The 12,885-nt window shown below is 45.1% G+C and overlaps 1 protein-coding gene across 1 annotated transcript in view; it reads right to left on the reverse strand.

Moving 5' to 3' along the window:
- SIAH3 (siah E3 ubiquitin protein ligase family member 3) overlaps positions 1-1,567 on the reverse strand; it is a 70,110-nt gene extending 68,543 nt beyond the window's left edge. Inside the window, exon 1 of the mRNA XM_052650332.1 lies at positions 1,415-1,567. Coding sequence (XP_052506292.1) covers positions 1,415-1,549 — 135 coding nt within the window. The 5' untranslated portion in view covers positions 1,550-1,567. The remainder of the gene's footprint in view (positions 1-1,414) is intronic.
- Positions 1,568-12,885: the final 11,318 nt, after the last annotated feature.

A 12,885-nucleotide genomic window follows, 5' to 3' on the forward strand; every position in this document is an offset into this window, starting at 1 on the left:
TCTAGGTCCGGAGCACGATAGTGCTCTCAAGGTAGTCCATCCCCCTTCCATCCAGGACGGGCCTTGGCATACGGCCCCAGGGGCGCCAGGCAGCTGTCCCTCCTGGGGACTTCCGGGAATTGTTGGGGGCGGGGGTGCGAGGAGGTACCCATTAGCACTGGCCTGCAGGGCTCCAGCGGAAGAGAGTCTGACTGCAGGAGTTTATAAAGTGATGAGCAACAAGCACCAAGGCCTGCCCCAGGCAGCGGTCGGAATGACAGATCGGTGCTCGCAGAGACTGCTCCTTTGCTTAGCGGCAGAGATGCCCTCCCCCCGACCTCCCCCACTTCGCTCAGCCTCGGGTATAATGAGAGCAACTCCCAAACGAGTCCATCGTTTATTCTGGGACGGAGCCCAGGCGGCTGCGACTTACGCACTGGGGTGCGGGGGAGTTCAGCTGCGTCCTCGCACCGCCCCCTACCGCCCCGCGGGCCCATCTTCCCTCCTCCCCTAGCCTAGCGGCTCTCGGTTCATTTCCCCCTCGGCTTGGCGGGGGGGATGTGGCGCGGTCCCTCGAGCCCATGTTGAGGCTGTCCTCTTAAAGGGCGCTGACCTGAAGAGATGTGAGGGCCGCAGCGCCTGCGGTGATCCCGGCAGTGGCGGCTCCGAGCGGGGTTCATTACAATGCTACTGAAACAATCTGCCTGCTCCCGTCTTCGATACACCAGGCGCATCCAGCGCCCAGGAAGCAAAGAAGACTAACTCCTACCTACACCCCCGCCCCGCGCCCCCCAGGCTGAGTCTGAGCACAGGGAAAGCACAGTTTGCAGAAAGCGCCCTCTCCCCAGCTCCCAGACCCCTCTCTGGTGCGGGGCGGGGGAGGTTGGGTCCTGTCTCGCGACCCCCCAGCCCAGCTACTTCAGGAGCAACCAGAGGGGCCTCAGAAATCCGTGTGCTTGCCTGTCTGCCTTTCCAGCACACTGGACAGCATGCAATGTGGGTAACTTTTCAAACCCTCTCTCCTAAACACTTGCCCACAAATATTTGGGAGAGGGAGGGGGACGCCCCCTGCTCCCTCCAACACCCTCACTTCTGACACACACACACACCCCCACCTCCGACTCCTACCTAGGCTGACAGCGTGGGGTAAAAGAAATAGACGCTGACTCCGGTCGCCCCTGCCAGGCAGGGAAACACACACCGTCTCGAGAGCATCCGCACACCCAGAGAGGGAGAAGGAGCCGAGCGCAGGCTCGGGTACCCAACACCGTCCTGTGTAGCAGAGGGATGACCTTTGCCTGGAGCGCCCCGGGCTCCGTGGGAGGGTCCCTGACGCCACTCCCTGCCCCCCCACCCCCCCCCCCCCCCCCCGTCCCCGCCGAGGAAGGACTTGAACCCGAGCCACGGGAACATCAAACGGTAGCCAGCCACTCACCTTTAGGTTGTGCGTGGGGTTTACAACGCAGACAAGTTGCCCGGCAGCGGAGAACACTCGTTTAGCCTTGTTGTGCTGAAAGCGGAGGTGAATGAGATCTAACACAGCCCCAAAGCACTGGGTGAAGAAAAGCATCACAACTTTTTGGGGGGGATGATTGGCACAGGAAGGTGGCGAAGGAAGCCGTTAAGTCCTTGGGCTCTGGAAGGCGCGCAGCCTCTGAGATAGTCGCTCCAGCGCGGCTTAGCATGCCTTCATATTCATCATCAAAATAAGACGGTTAGAATCTTGCAGCAGTGAGGCGGCCAATCAAAAGGACAGAAATGTTATCCTTGAGGTGCAGAGACAGCCAATAACAAATGCCTCCTCTACCGAAACTCCCTGATGAATTGAGCCTGGCGGAGAATGTATTATTGAACATTGCCATAGATCAGCACACTGCATTTATCTTGTGATTACAGCCAACCATACATAGTGCCGGGGAGATAGGCTGACAAAATTGATTGCTTAATGTGTCTCATTTATTAATTGACTTAATTTAACATGAGAGCCTTTCTTAATGCGCTGGCAAAAACGTGAAGCATTTAAACCGCCAAATAGTAAAACACCCCGCTCCAAAGTAGGCAGATGGATAAGGCAGATCGTGGCTCCAATTCACCAGAGCTGCTTGGGAGAAAATCAAATATTACAAGACTCCTCCGATTCCAGATAAGGATTTGGCAGCGGCAGAATCGTGCATCTTTCAATCTTGAGCTCTTGCTCTCTCTGCGATTTGGATTTCAGCCACTTGATAAATCTTACTCTCCAGTCTTTATCAAAGAGAAAAGCATTCCTGACAAATGCGTTTGGAGTTGGAGGGGGGAAAATGTGTGTGTATATCCGTAATACTGTAATTACTGAAGCCTGAAAGTATTAAAGCATAAAAGTGTACAGTGTATGCTTCTAAAAATAATGAAATCCCTGGTGCATGAATGCACACACAGAGGAAAAAGCTACACGGAGAGGACAGCGGCTTGTAAATCAGCAAAATAATTACAGATGCGGAGGGCTTTTGCTTGTCATTCATTTGCATACTGGTGGGCAGCAAATTGCTAATTAACCACTAGATTGTTGGAGACATTAAAATAGAGATTAAGAGCACACATACCACAATACCACATCGTTTGCTTGTCTCTGTGAGTGCCAGCAGCGCATTTCTGTGCTGGAGCAGGCAGAGGGCATTCCAGTCCTCAGACTGCACTCCGTCTCTCTTCAGAACCGGGCTGGTGGGGATGCTTAAGCCCACCGACTTGTTCTGGAAGAAGGCTGTGAGCAGTGCATGAGGAGTCTTAGAGTTTGGGGCGGACAAGCTCTGATGACTTAGTCGTTCTTTGGGGCTCACGCAGGAGAGGCGTGTGTTGTGTTTCCCATCCTCTTTGGCTGTTTCTCTGGTGGGAAGTCAGCCTACACCCAGCGAGCCTGGGTGAGTATCAGGCTTGGGTGTGAATTACACCCAGAGTGTGAGAGCACATTGCTTCTTCCTGAATGGCTCTCGCTCCACTCGAGCTGCTGTGCTTGAGTTGTGATGTAGGCAAAGCTTACACACAGCTGGGACAGTGACGTCTGTAATCTGGTAAGGCAATTAAACCAGCTACTGATTAAAGTATATAGAGAAAAAAAAATGCACGGGTTTCCTGAAACCAGGACAAAGCCCAGGTGTTCATTTTCAATTGAGTTTAAAACCAAACCAATGTTTTCAGAAACGGATAAGCCAAGCGCCCGTTAAAATGGAAACTGTATTTTCTAAAGTAACTGCACTGGCGCAAAGTTAGAAGATGACAACATTTGAACTGATTAGAACCGCATCAGTGTGATACTTTTATAGGATATGAGTCCCTGGACCAATGTGTTCATTGTATGCTCAGTTGCTTCAGTCATGTCTGACTCTGGGACTCCATGGACTGTAGCCTGCCGGACTTCTCTGTCCCTGGGATTTTCCCGGCAAGAGTACTGGAGTGGTTTGCCATGCCCTCTTCCAGGAAATCTTCCTGACCCAGGGATTGAACCTGCATCTCCTGAATTGCAGGCAAATTCTTTCCTGCTGAGCCACAGGGGAAGCCCCGTTCATTGTACGATTCATAAATAAGAGTTGCTGGTCTATACTGCTGGAGTTCTTTTTCTTTGGTTTTCATTTTCCAGAATAAGCTTTTAGCAGGAAAACCTTCAGTATTCTTTTATTGTCTTCCTTAAAAATATAAAAATAAAAGTTAGTATATACTCCCATAGATTCCTTAAAGACACAGTTCATAATTCGGAAGGTCCAAACGTTTCCTCTTTCTACATCCTTTGTTAGAATGGAACTATTATACAGTTTGTTTCTCCCTTTTTGTAACCTCAGACAGGTTTCTTGAAACCTCACTGAAGCTCAGTCTCCACTCCTGTAGCATAGGGATAATAGCAACTTATTTCTCTCTCAAGGTTACCGGGAAGACTAAGATATGATGTATCTGGAAGAACCCAGCCCAATGCCTGATTCAAAGCAGCCTCTCAATTCTTGAGCCTGCTGCTGCTTGAGTGTCTTTAGTGGAAGAGTGATTATTTCCAGAATGCTTTTCCTTCCTGCTCTGTGAGTTATTTTCCCCGAGGGATGTTCACCCTACCATCCAGTGCCGTGGATAAGAACAGACTTGACTCTTGCTGTTTTTTTTCCTCTAGCTGGGTCTTGGTTGCTGCACACAGACTTTCTCTAGTTGCGGCGAGCGGGGTCTCCTCTCCAGTTGTGCTGAGTGGGCTTCCCATTGCTGTGACTTCTCTTGTTGTGCAGCACAGTCCCTAGAGGGCGGGCTTAGCTGTTGCGGAGCATGGACTTGGTTGCTTGGAGGCAGGTGGGATCTTCCTAGATCAGGGATTGAACTGGTGTCCCCTGCATTGCAAGACAGATTCTTAACCACTGGACCACCAGGGAAGCCCTTGCTAGGTTCTTAAGTGTATTACTTGATATCAGCTGGACACTGGGCTTGGGAATGAGGCCTGAAGGGCTAAGGAGTGCATATTGACATCAGTGACTGACTAAGCAGTGTCACAGATCTGCTAGTAAGGATGCTTTTTCTTAACCCCAGACCTGACCTCTTGTTCTAACTCTACCCCCAAACTGGTTTGCATCACTCTATTTTCGAATATTAAGCTTATCCATCTGTTCTCAGAATCAGTCCTCAAAATAATCATCCATGGGGAAATGTCTGAAGCTAACCCTGGTAACAGATTCTCATGGTTGATGTGCCCAAAATACGTTGGCACAAACAAGCTTTCAAGTACAGATTTAAAACTGTTTTGTCTCTTGCCACTAAGTTGGCCCCTTGGCGGTAGCCACACCAACCCTCTCCTGCTGTACCGCAATGCCTAAGGTTTCCCCTTCACCTCCTTAGCAACCAGATTTACATTTTATCTGGACCAGAAAGTCTCAGAGATTGGTAATTAGACAAATTTGACTTGGAAGCCTACATTGCTACTTACTGCTACTTTGGGCAGATTATGTGATCTCACTGATGCTTAGTTTTGTTTGTCTGTAAAAGTGAAGCTAATGACTCCCTTGAAAAGTAGTTTAAAGATGAAGCAAGATAATATAAGTAAAATAATCAGCCCAATGACTGGTTTTAATAATAACTTTAGTGAGAAGGTATTATCATTATTATCATCTTCCCATCAAAATTATTTTTGTCCAAGTCAACCCAAAGTTCTGGTGAGCATGTGGAACGACCAAAATTCTCATGCCCTGCTGGAAACCACTTTGGAAAACTGCTTGGAAGCATCTAGTAAAGCCAAATATATGGCTACCCTACAATCCTGAAAGGTGAAAAGGTTAGTCGCTCAGTTAGTAAAAGAGTTGGTCTGACTCTTTGCGACCCCGTGGACTATAGCCTGCCAGGTTTCTCTGTCCATGGGATTCTCCAGGAAAGAATACTGGAGTGGGCTGCCATGCCCTACTCCAGGGGAACTTCCTGACCCAGGGATCGAACCCAGGTCTCCTGCACTGTGGGCAGACTCTACCGCCTGAGCCACCAGGGAATCCGAGGACGACCAGCAAACCCCCAGAAGCCAAGGAGGAGGCATGGAACAGATTCTCCCTCACAGACTCCAGGAGGAACCGACCCTGAAGGCACGTCGACCTCAGACTTCTCAGACATTCCAGAACTGTCCTATAGACGCCTGCCGTGAAAGCCAGTCAGATTGTGATACTTTGTTATGCAGCCCAAGAGAACAATACAATGGGTTGTATTGTATTGTATCCATTTGGTGGAAATTCTTTAGGCTGTGAACTTAAAAAAATATATATATAAATTTATTTATTTTGGGCGGTGCTGGTCTTTGTTGTGGCCTTTCTCCAGCTGTGGCCGGGGGGACTGCTCTTCGTTGGGGCGCGAGGGCTTCTCACTGTGGCGGCTTCTCTTGTTTCAGAGCTCAGGCTCCGGGGCGCGGGCTTCAGTAGTTGCAACGTGGGGCTCAGTAGTTGTCGTGCATGTCATGCTCCACAGCGTGTGGGATCTTCCAGGACCAGGGATCGAACTATTGTCCCCGGCATTCGCAGGCAGATTCTTATCCACTGTACCACCGGGGAAGTGTGGCTATGAACTAATGATCAGTGCATTTTTCTGTATGTGAGATATTTGCCCCAGATATATTGAAATAACATGTGGATGAGCAAAAATCGAATTTTGAAGTACTGGAATATTCATAAAGATTTAAAAAGTCTATTGAAGTAATCACAAAGGAAAATACTTGATTACATAAAATACTAAACTCTACATCAAAAATAATGTCTAACAACTAACATTGAAAAAAACTCAAAATATTGAGGGATATATTTGTAGCAGTTATAACAACAACAGATTCATAAATGAATGATAAATGTTCAGTAGAACTAGAAATCAGAGACGTGCATGAAGCAAGGTAGCATCTTTTATGTGTCAAATTGGCACTTCTTATTTTTAAACAGTCATACTCAGGGCTGGTAAATCTTTACTGAGATTGACATTCTCCTCTGCGGCTGATGAGACTAATAATGACAAACATTTGAATTCGTGATGGGGGCTTCCCTGGTGGCTCAGTGGGAAAGAGCCCACCTGCCAATGTGGGAGGCATGGGTTCAAGCCCTAGTTGCGGAAGATCCCACATATCCACATACCAGGGGACAAATAAGCGCGTGCACCACTATTGAGCCTGTGTCCTAGACCCTGGCACTGCGGCTACTGAAGCCCGCCTGCCCTGGAGCCTGTGCTCTGCAACAAGAGGGGCCACCGGAGGGAGAAGCCTCCTCACTGCGACAAAGAGGAGCCCCCACTTGCTCTAACTAGAGAAAATCCCACACAGCAACGAAGCCCCAGCACAACCGAAATTAAACAAGTAAAATGGTTAAAAAACTAGTTAAATGCTTGGTAGACATCAGGCAGTATGCTAAATAGTTGGCCTGTGAGTTCAAGTACATCTACAGTGAAATATCTTATTTTCCTCTCCTCAACAACCCCATCAGACATTTTAAGAGAAGTAAATTGGCAGAAGTACCACATAGAAGTACCACACAGAAGTACCAAAAAAGATGTCCTTTTCATCGCAGGGGACTGGAATGCAAAAGTAGGAAGTCAAGAGATACCTGGAGTAACAGGCAAATTTGGCCTTGAGTACAAAATGAAGCAGGGCAAAGGCTAACAGAGTTTTGCCAAGAGAACACACTGGTCATAGCTAACACCCTCTTCCAACAAAGCAAGAGAAGACTCTACACATGGACATCACCAAATGGTCAATACTGAAATCGGATTGATTATATTCCTTGGAGCTAAAAGATGGAGAAGCTCTATATAGTCAGCAAAAATAAGACCAGGAGCTGACTGGCTCAGATAATGAGCTCCTTATTGCCAAATTCAGACTCAAATTGAAGAAAGTAGGGAAAACTACTAGACCATTCAGGTATGACCTAAATCAAATCCCTCACTATTATACAGTGGAAGTGACAAATAGATTCAAGGGATTAGACCTGATAGACAGAGTGCCAGAAGAACTACGGACGGAGGTTCGTGACATTGTACAGGAGGCAGGGATCAAGACCATCCCCAAGAAAAAAAAATGCAAAACGGCAAAATGGTTGTCTGAGGAGGCCTTACAAATAGCTGTGAAAAGAAGAGAAGGGAAAAGCAAAGGAGAAAAGGAAGGTATACCCATTTGAATGCAGAGTTCCAAAGAATAGCAAGGAGAGATAAGAAAGCCTTCCTCAGCGATCTGTGCAAAGAAATAGAAGGAAACAATAGAATGGGAAAGACTAGAGATCTTTTCAAGAAAAATTAGAGATACCAAGGGAACATTTCATGCAAAGATGAGCTCAATAAAGGACAGAAATGGTATGGACCTAACAGAAGCAGAAGATATTAAGAAGAGGTGGCAAGAATACACAGAAGAACTATACGAAAAAGATCTTCATGACCCAGATAATCATGATGGTGTGATCACTCGCCTAGAGCCAGACATCCTGGAATGCGAAGTCAAGTGGGCGTTAGGAAGCATCACTATAAACAAAGCTAGTGGAGGTGATGGAATTCCAGTGGAGCTATTTCAAATCCTGAAAGATGATGCTGTGAAAGTGCTGCACTCAATATGCCAGCAAATTTGGAAAACTCAGCAGTGGCCACAGGACCGGAAAAGGTCAGTTTTAATTCCAATTCCAAAGAAAGGCAATGCCAAAAAATGCTCAAACTACTGCACAATTGCTAATAAAGTCTCACTATAATAAATAATAAATAAATAATAAATAAACAATCTCACAAGCTAATAAAGTAATACTCAAAATTCTCCAAGTCAGGTTTCAGCAGTATGTGAACTGAGAACATCCAGGTGTTCAAGTTGGTTTTAGAAAAGGCAGAGGAACCAGAGATCAAATTGCTAACATCCGTTGGGATCATTGAAAAATCAAGAGAGTTCCAGAAAAATATCTATTTCTGCTTTATTGACAATGCCAAAGCCTTTGACTGTGTGGATCACAATAAACTGTGGAAAATTCTTCAAGAGATAGGAATATCAGACCACCTGATCTGCCTCCTGAGAAATCTGTATGCAGGTCAAGAAGCAACAGTTCAAACTGAACATGGAAAAACAGACTGGTTCTAAATTGGGAAAGGAGTACATCAAGGCTGTATATTGTCACCCTGCTTATTTAACTTATATGCAGAGTACATCATGCGAAATGCCAGACTGGGTAAAGCACAAGCTAGAATCAAGGTTGCCGGGAGAAATATCAATAATCTCAGATATGCAGATGACACCAATGTTATGGCAGAAAGCAAAGAAGAACTAAAGAGCCTCTTGAGGAAAGTGAAAAAGGAGAGTGAAAAAGTTGGCTTAAAACTCAATATTCAGAAAATTAAGATCATGGCACCAGTTTCATCACTTCATGGCAAATAGATGGGGAAACAATGGAAACAGCAACAGACTTCATTTTCTTGGGCTCCAAAATCACTGTAGATGGTGACTGCAACTGTGAGATTAAAAGACGCTTCCTCCCTGGAAGGAAAGTTATGACCAACCTAGACAGCATATTACAAAGCAGAGACATTACTTTGCCAACAAAGATCCATCTAGTCGAGGCTATGGTTTTCCCAGTGGTCATGTATGGATGTGAGAGTTGGACTATAAAGAAAGCTGAGCGCTGAAGAATTGATGCTTTTGAACTGTGGTGTTGGAGAAGACTCTTGAGAGTCCCTTGGACTGCAAGGAGATCCAAACAGGCCATCCTAAAGGAAATCAGTCCTGAATATTCATTGAAGGACTGATGCTGAAGCTGAAACTCCAATACTTTGGCCACCTGATGTGAAGAACTGATTCATTTGAAAAGACCTTGATGCTGGGAAAGATTGAAGGTTGGAGGATGAGATGCTTGGATGGCATCACCGATTCAATGGGCATGAGTTTGAGCAAACTTTGAGAGTTGGTGATGGACATGAAGCTTGGTGTGCCGCAGTCCATGGGGTCACAAAGAGCTGGACACAACTGAGCAGCCGGACTGAACTGAACCACATGGATTAGATTGAAAGGGGCCAAATTAGTATAAAATTGATAAGAAGCCTTTGGACCATGAGCTCCTATTGGTAGGAAGCAAACTGAGAAACTTTTGAGCAGAAAACATGGGCTACCTTTTATGAAAAAGAAAAGATGACCTCCAGGGTGGAAACAAGAGCTCAGAGGCTGGAGTTGAAAGTTGTGGAGACTCATTTTCAGACCTGGAGTCCTAGACGAGGAACTTTCAACATAGAAAGTGAGAGCCATGACTCTGTATGATTTTTGAGGCTTCATTACCCAAGGCATTGCCATTCATACCTTGCATTTTTTAACAGCTCACTTTGAGAGAAGCCAGAAAGCATGCTTTCTGGACCCTCCAGACCCTGAGAAACTTAGACCCAGACCCTGCAGCTAAGCTACTTATGATTTGCTAATTCACAGATACTGTGATACATATTTGTGTTTGTGGTGGCTTTGAACCATTAGTTTTGGGGTAATTCAATGCGTGTGTATTGTTGATGAAGCAAATGACTAATTCTGGTGGTGTCATTGATGTAAGAGAAAGGAACCACAGGTATAAGATTGATGAGGTTAAAAAAATACTGTAATCTTGAATTCAAATGGCAGTCATTGCAATGGTGTATTTTATGTTAAGGAACAGGCACAGCAGAAGGGGGAGAGAAAGATGAGGAGGGGGAGGGGAAAGCCAAAGCAAAGTTCCTTAATTCTGTCCACAGAAAAGGCCTTGAAAATGAATACCTTAAAACCCAGCTTCTATATAAAATTTCCCACTTAAAAGCAAACAAACTGCATCTGTTTAAAGAAATGGCCAGCTCTAGATCTGAAAGAGCAAATGTTTAAGATGAGCCTGGATCATCTGATAACAACAGGAAGCAAGGATGCAGCTTGTAAAAAGCATTAGGAAAAAAAGCTAGGATCTGTTTAAGGATTTAGAAAGCAAAGTGAAGAGGCTCCCACTGGCTGAAGATGGGACTGTTGACACATGATTAAGAATAATAACTGCAATGGACTGAAACACATCAAATATGTTTAAATCCACGCATTCATAATGATGCTAGAAAAACTAATTAGTTCCATTTGCATGGTGCTTGGCACTTAATTCATTATTTTGATAACTGGCAAATAAAGGGAATAAATTACACATTTATCCTGCCTTCTATGAGCTATGCCTCAATATAATTAGAGTCAATGAAGAGAAGTTTCTCTTTATAACTTCAGTTAATGAATGTAGAAATAGTGGTAAAGTGAGAATATTCACCTGTTTGAAATTCCTAATGAAATAATGAATCTGGGCAGTGATCATCTTTGGCTTCTGACATCACGGAAGGACAACCAGGTATTGGGTACCTCCTGGGAAGTGTCAACAAAGCAGTCCTACCAAGGTAACAACATGAATCTGATCAAACTTTGTGATGTAGCTAACATTTTTTACAGAATATAGGGGACAGAGGAATATGATCAATGACAAAACAGAATATGATAAATGACAAAATGGGGAGATCCTATTAGCAAAATCCAGGTCATTGGAAACTCTACAGGAAAAATGACCAGTTTATTTAATAAATAAAACAGTGCTTAGAGAGAGAAGGATGGTGGAAAGGAGAGAGAGAGAGAGACATCATGTTTCAAATAGTTTTTTAAATGTGCAAAAATGCCCAGTGTATATTAAATTGGGAAATCAAGATATAAAACTGTAAAACAAAGCCATCTGATTTTTAAAGAAAAATACAGCATGAGAGAAAAAATGTTCAGAAAACAAAGTGTTTTATAGCCGGATTATTGGTAATTTTGGAATATTGTTCTGTATTTTTCCAATCTGTTTTAAGACACAAGTATAATTTTCTAATCACTGACCTTCTTGGAATAAGGACAAATAGATAAATTAGTGAAAGCATGTCTATAGAGAGGGAAGGGGAAAGCGTATTAACACTTGTTTTTTTCACGTGGTGGCCCTATGCTGTCCATTGAGATCCTCTTCTTCTGTAAGAAAAAACACTGGATTAGAATCCCATTGGATTCTAATGTGTTGGTGGGCCCCCTCTCACCAGTAACAGGTATATATTTTATTAAGGGTCCTTTGGGAAAGACTTGAACTCAGATGAACCACCAGCCCTTCTAACTCTGAGATGGGCGTGAGAAGTAAGCTCTCATGTGATCGTTGAGGAAGGTCAGTATCTGAATTATGAAGCCTGACTTTCAGCAGATGATGAACAGGAAAAGGAAACAAACTGCCTTGACACAACCCGGGTTGGGTACAGCTGGTTCAAAAGCAACAAGTTTATTCTATAATGTTGCCAAGGCAACAGCATCTGCTTCTGACATTGCCGAGGGTGGGAGGAGGGAGCAAAGAGGAGCAATAAAGAGGCAGAATGATTCTGTACATCTTTCCTAGGAAAACAGGAAAGAAGGATGTAAGATATTGACTATTTTCTGGGTGAATGTGCTTCCATAATGCTTAAAGTGTCATCAGGGAAAGGCAAATGGTGTTTTTCATGTTACAATCTGCCTTGAACCAAATAGGAGCCCCGTGCCTCTTGTCATATTGTCATTTTCCCTTCTGTGACTCCTAACAGCAGTGGACAGGGCTTTCTTACAGCTCTGTCCCCTTGAGTGTGAAAGCACATTGATGCTTTCTTGTGACAGTTACTGCAGCATCTGTTCACACGGCTGAAAGATGATTATTATGTTTCGACTGTGTCTGGATTTGCAAGGGAAGAAGAGAGGAAAGGAATGGTTTTGGTTTGCCTCCTTCTCTTCTCCCCTTGGCTCCTGCCTCCAGATCTTTCTACCTGTAAAGGAGGAGGATGAAGCAAGGAGAACATGGCAATGAGGAGGGAAAGGGAGCAGCAGGTCTGGGAAGTGTGCTAGAGATATTTTTAGCTGAGGGCAAAACAGACAACAGGCTACCTGGCCACGAGGCAGCTCACATGGGGACACCGGGAGCCTGGGAAGAGCTAAGTCAGGGGCAAGGTAAGGGGGCTGGAGCCCAGCTCCGCATGTAATGGCCTTAGAGGGAGATCGGAGCTGGAGATGAAGACAGAGCTCTGGAGACGATCAGTGGCATATGTTGAGCATCAAAATTGTTCTCAAACTGGAGAAACACTCAGCTCGGTTGCCCGGGCTCAGGGAAAGTTGCTCTTTCCTGCCTGAACCTCATTTCATGTGTTTAGAACCTGAAGCAAACAGTCTCTGGGTAGTTCTCACTGGCTCAGAAACAAAGAGAATTTAGACCCCTGCCTGTGCCTAGTTGGTGCTGATTTTTTTTTTTTTTCAAATGCCAACTGCTTTAATGACATGGGAGGATGTTCCAGAGGTCAAAAGCCTGAACTTGAGAGTCAGGCAAATCAGGGGAACCTGAATCTGACCCTCCAGGCCTGCCGCTTTCAGCTGCTTATACATTACTCATTATGCATTATTTCACTGGAGTCACA

The sequence above is a fragment of the Budorcas taxicolor genome, chromosome 12, assembly GCF_023091745.1.
Source record: "Budorcas taxicolor isolate Tak-1 chromosome 12, Takin1.1, whole genome shotgun sequence".
NCBI lineage: Eukaryota > Metazoa > Chordata > Mammalia > Artiodactyla > Bovidae > Budorcas > Budorcas taxicolor.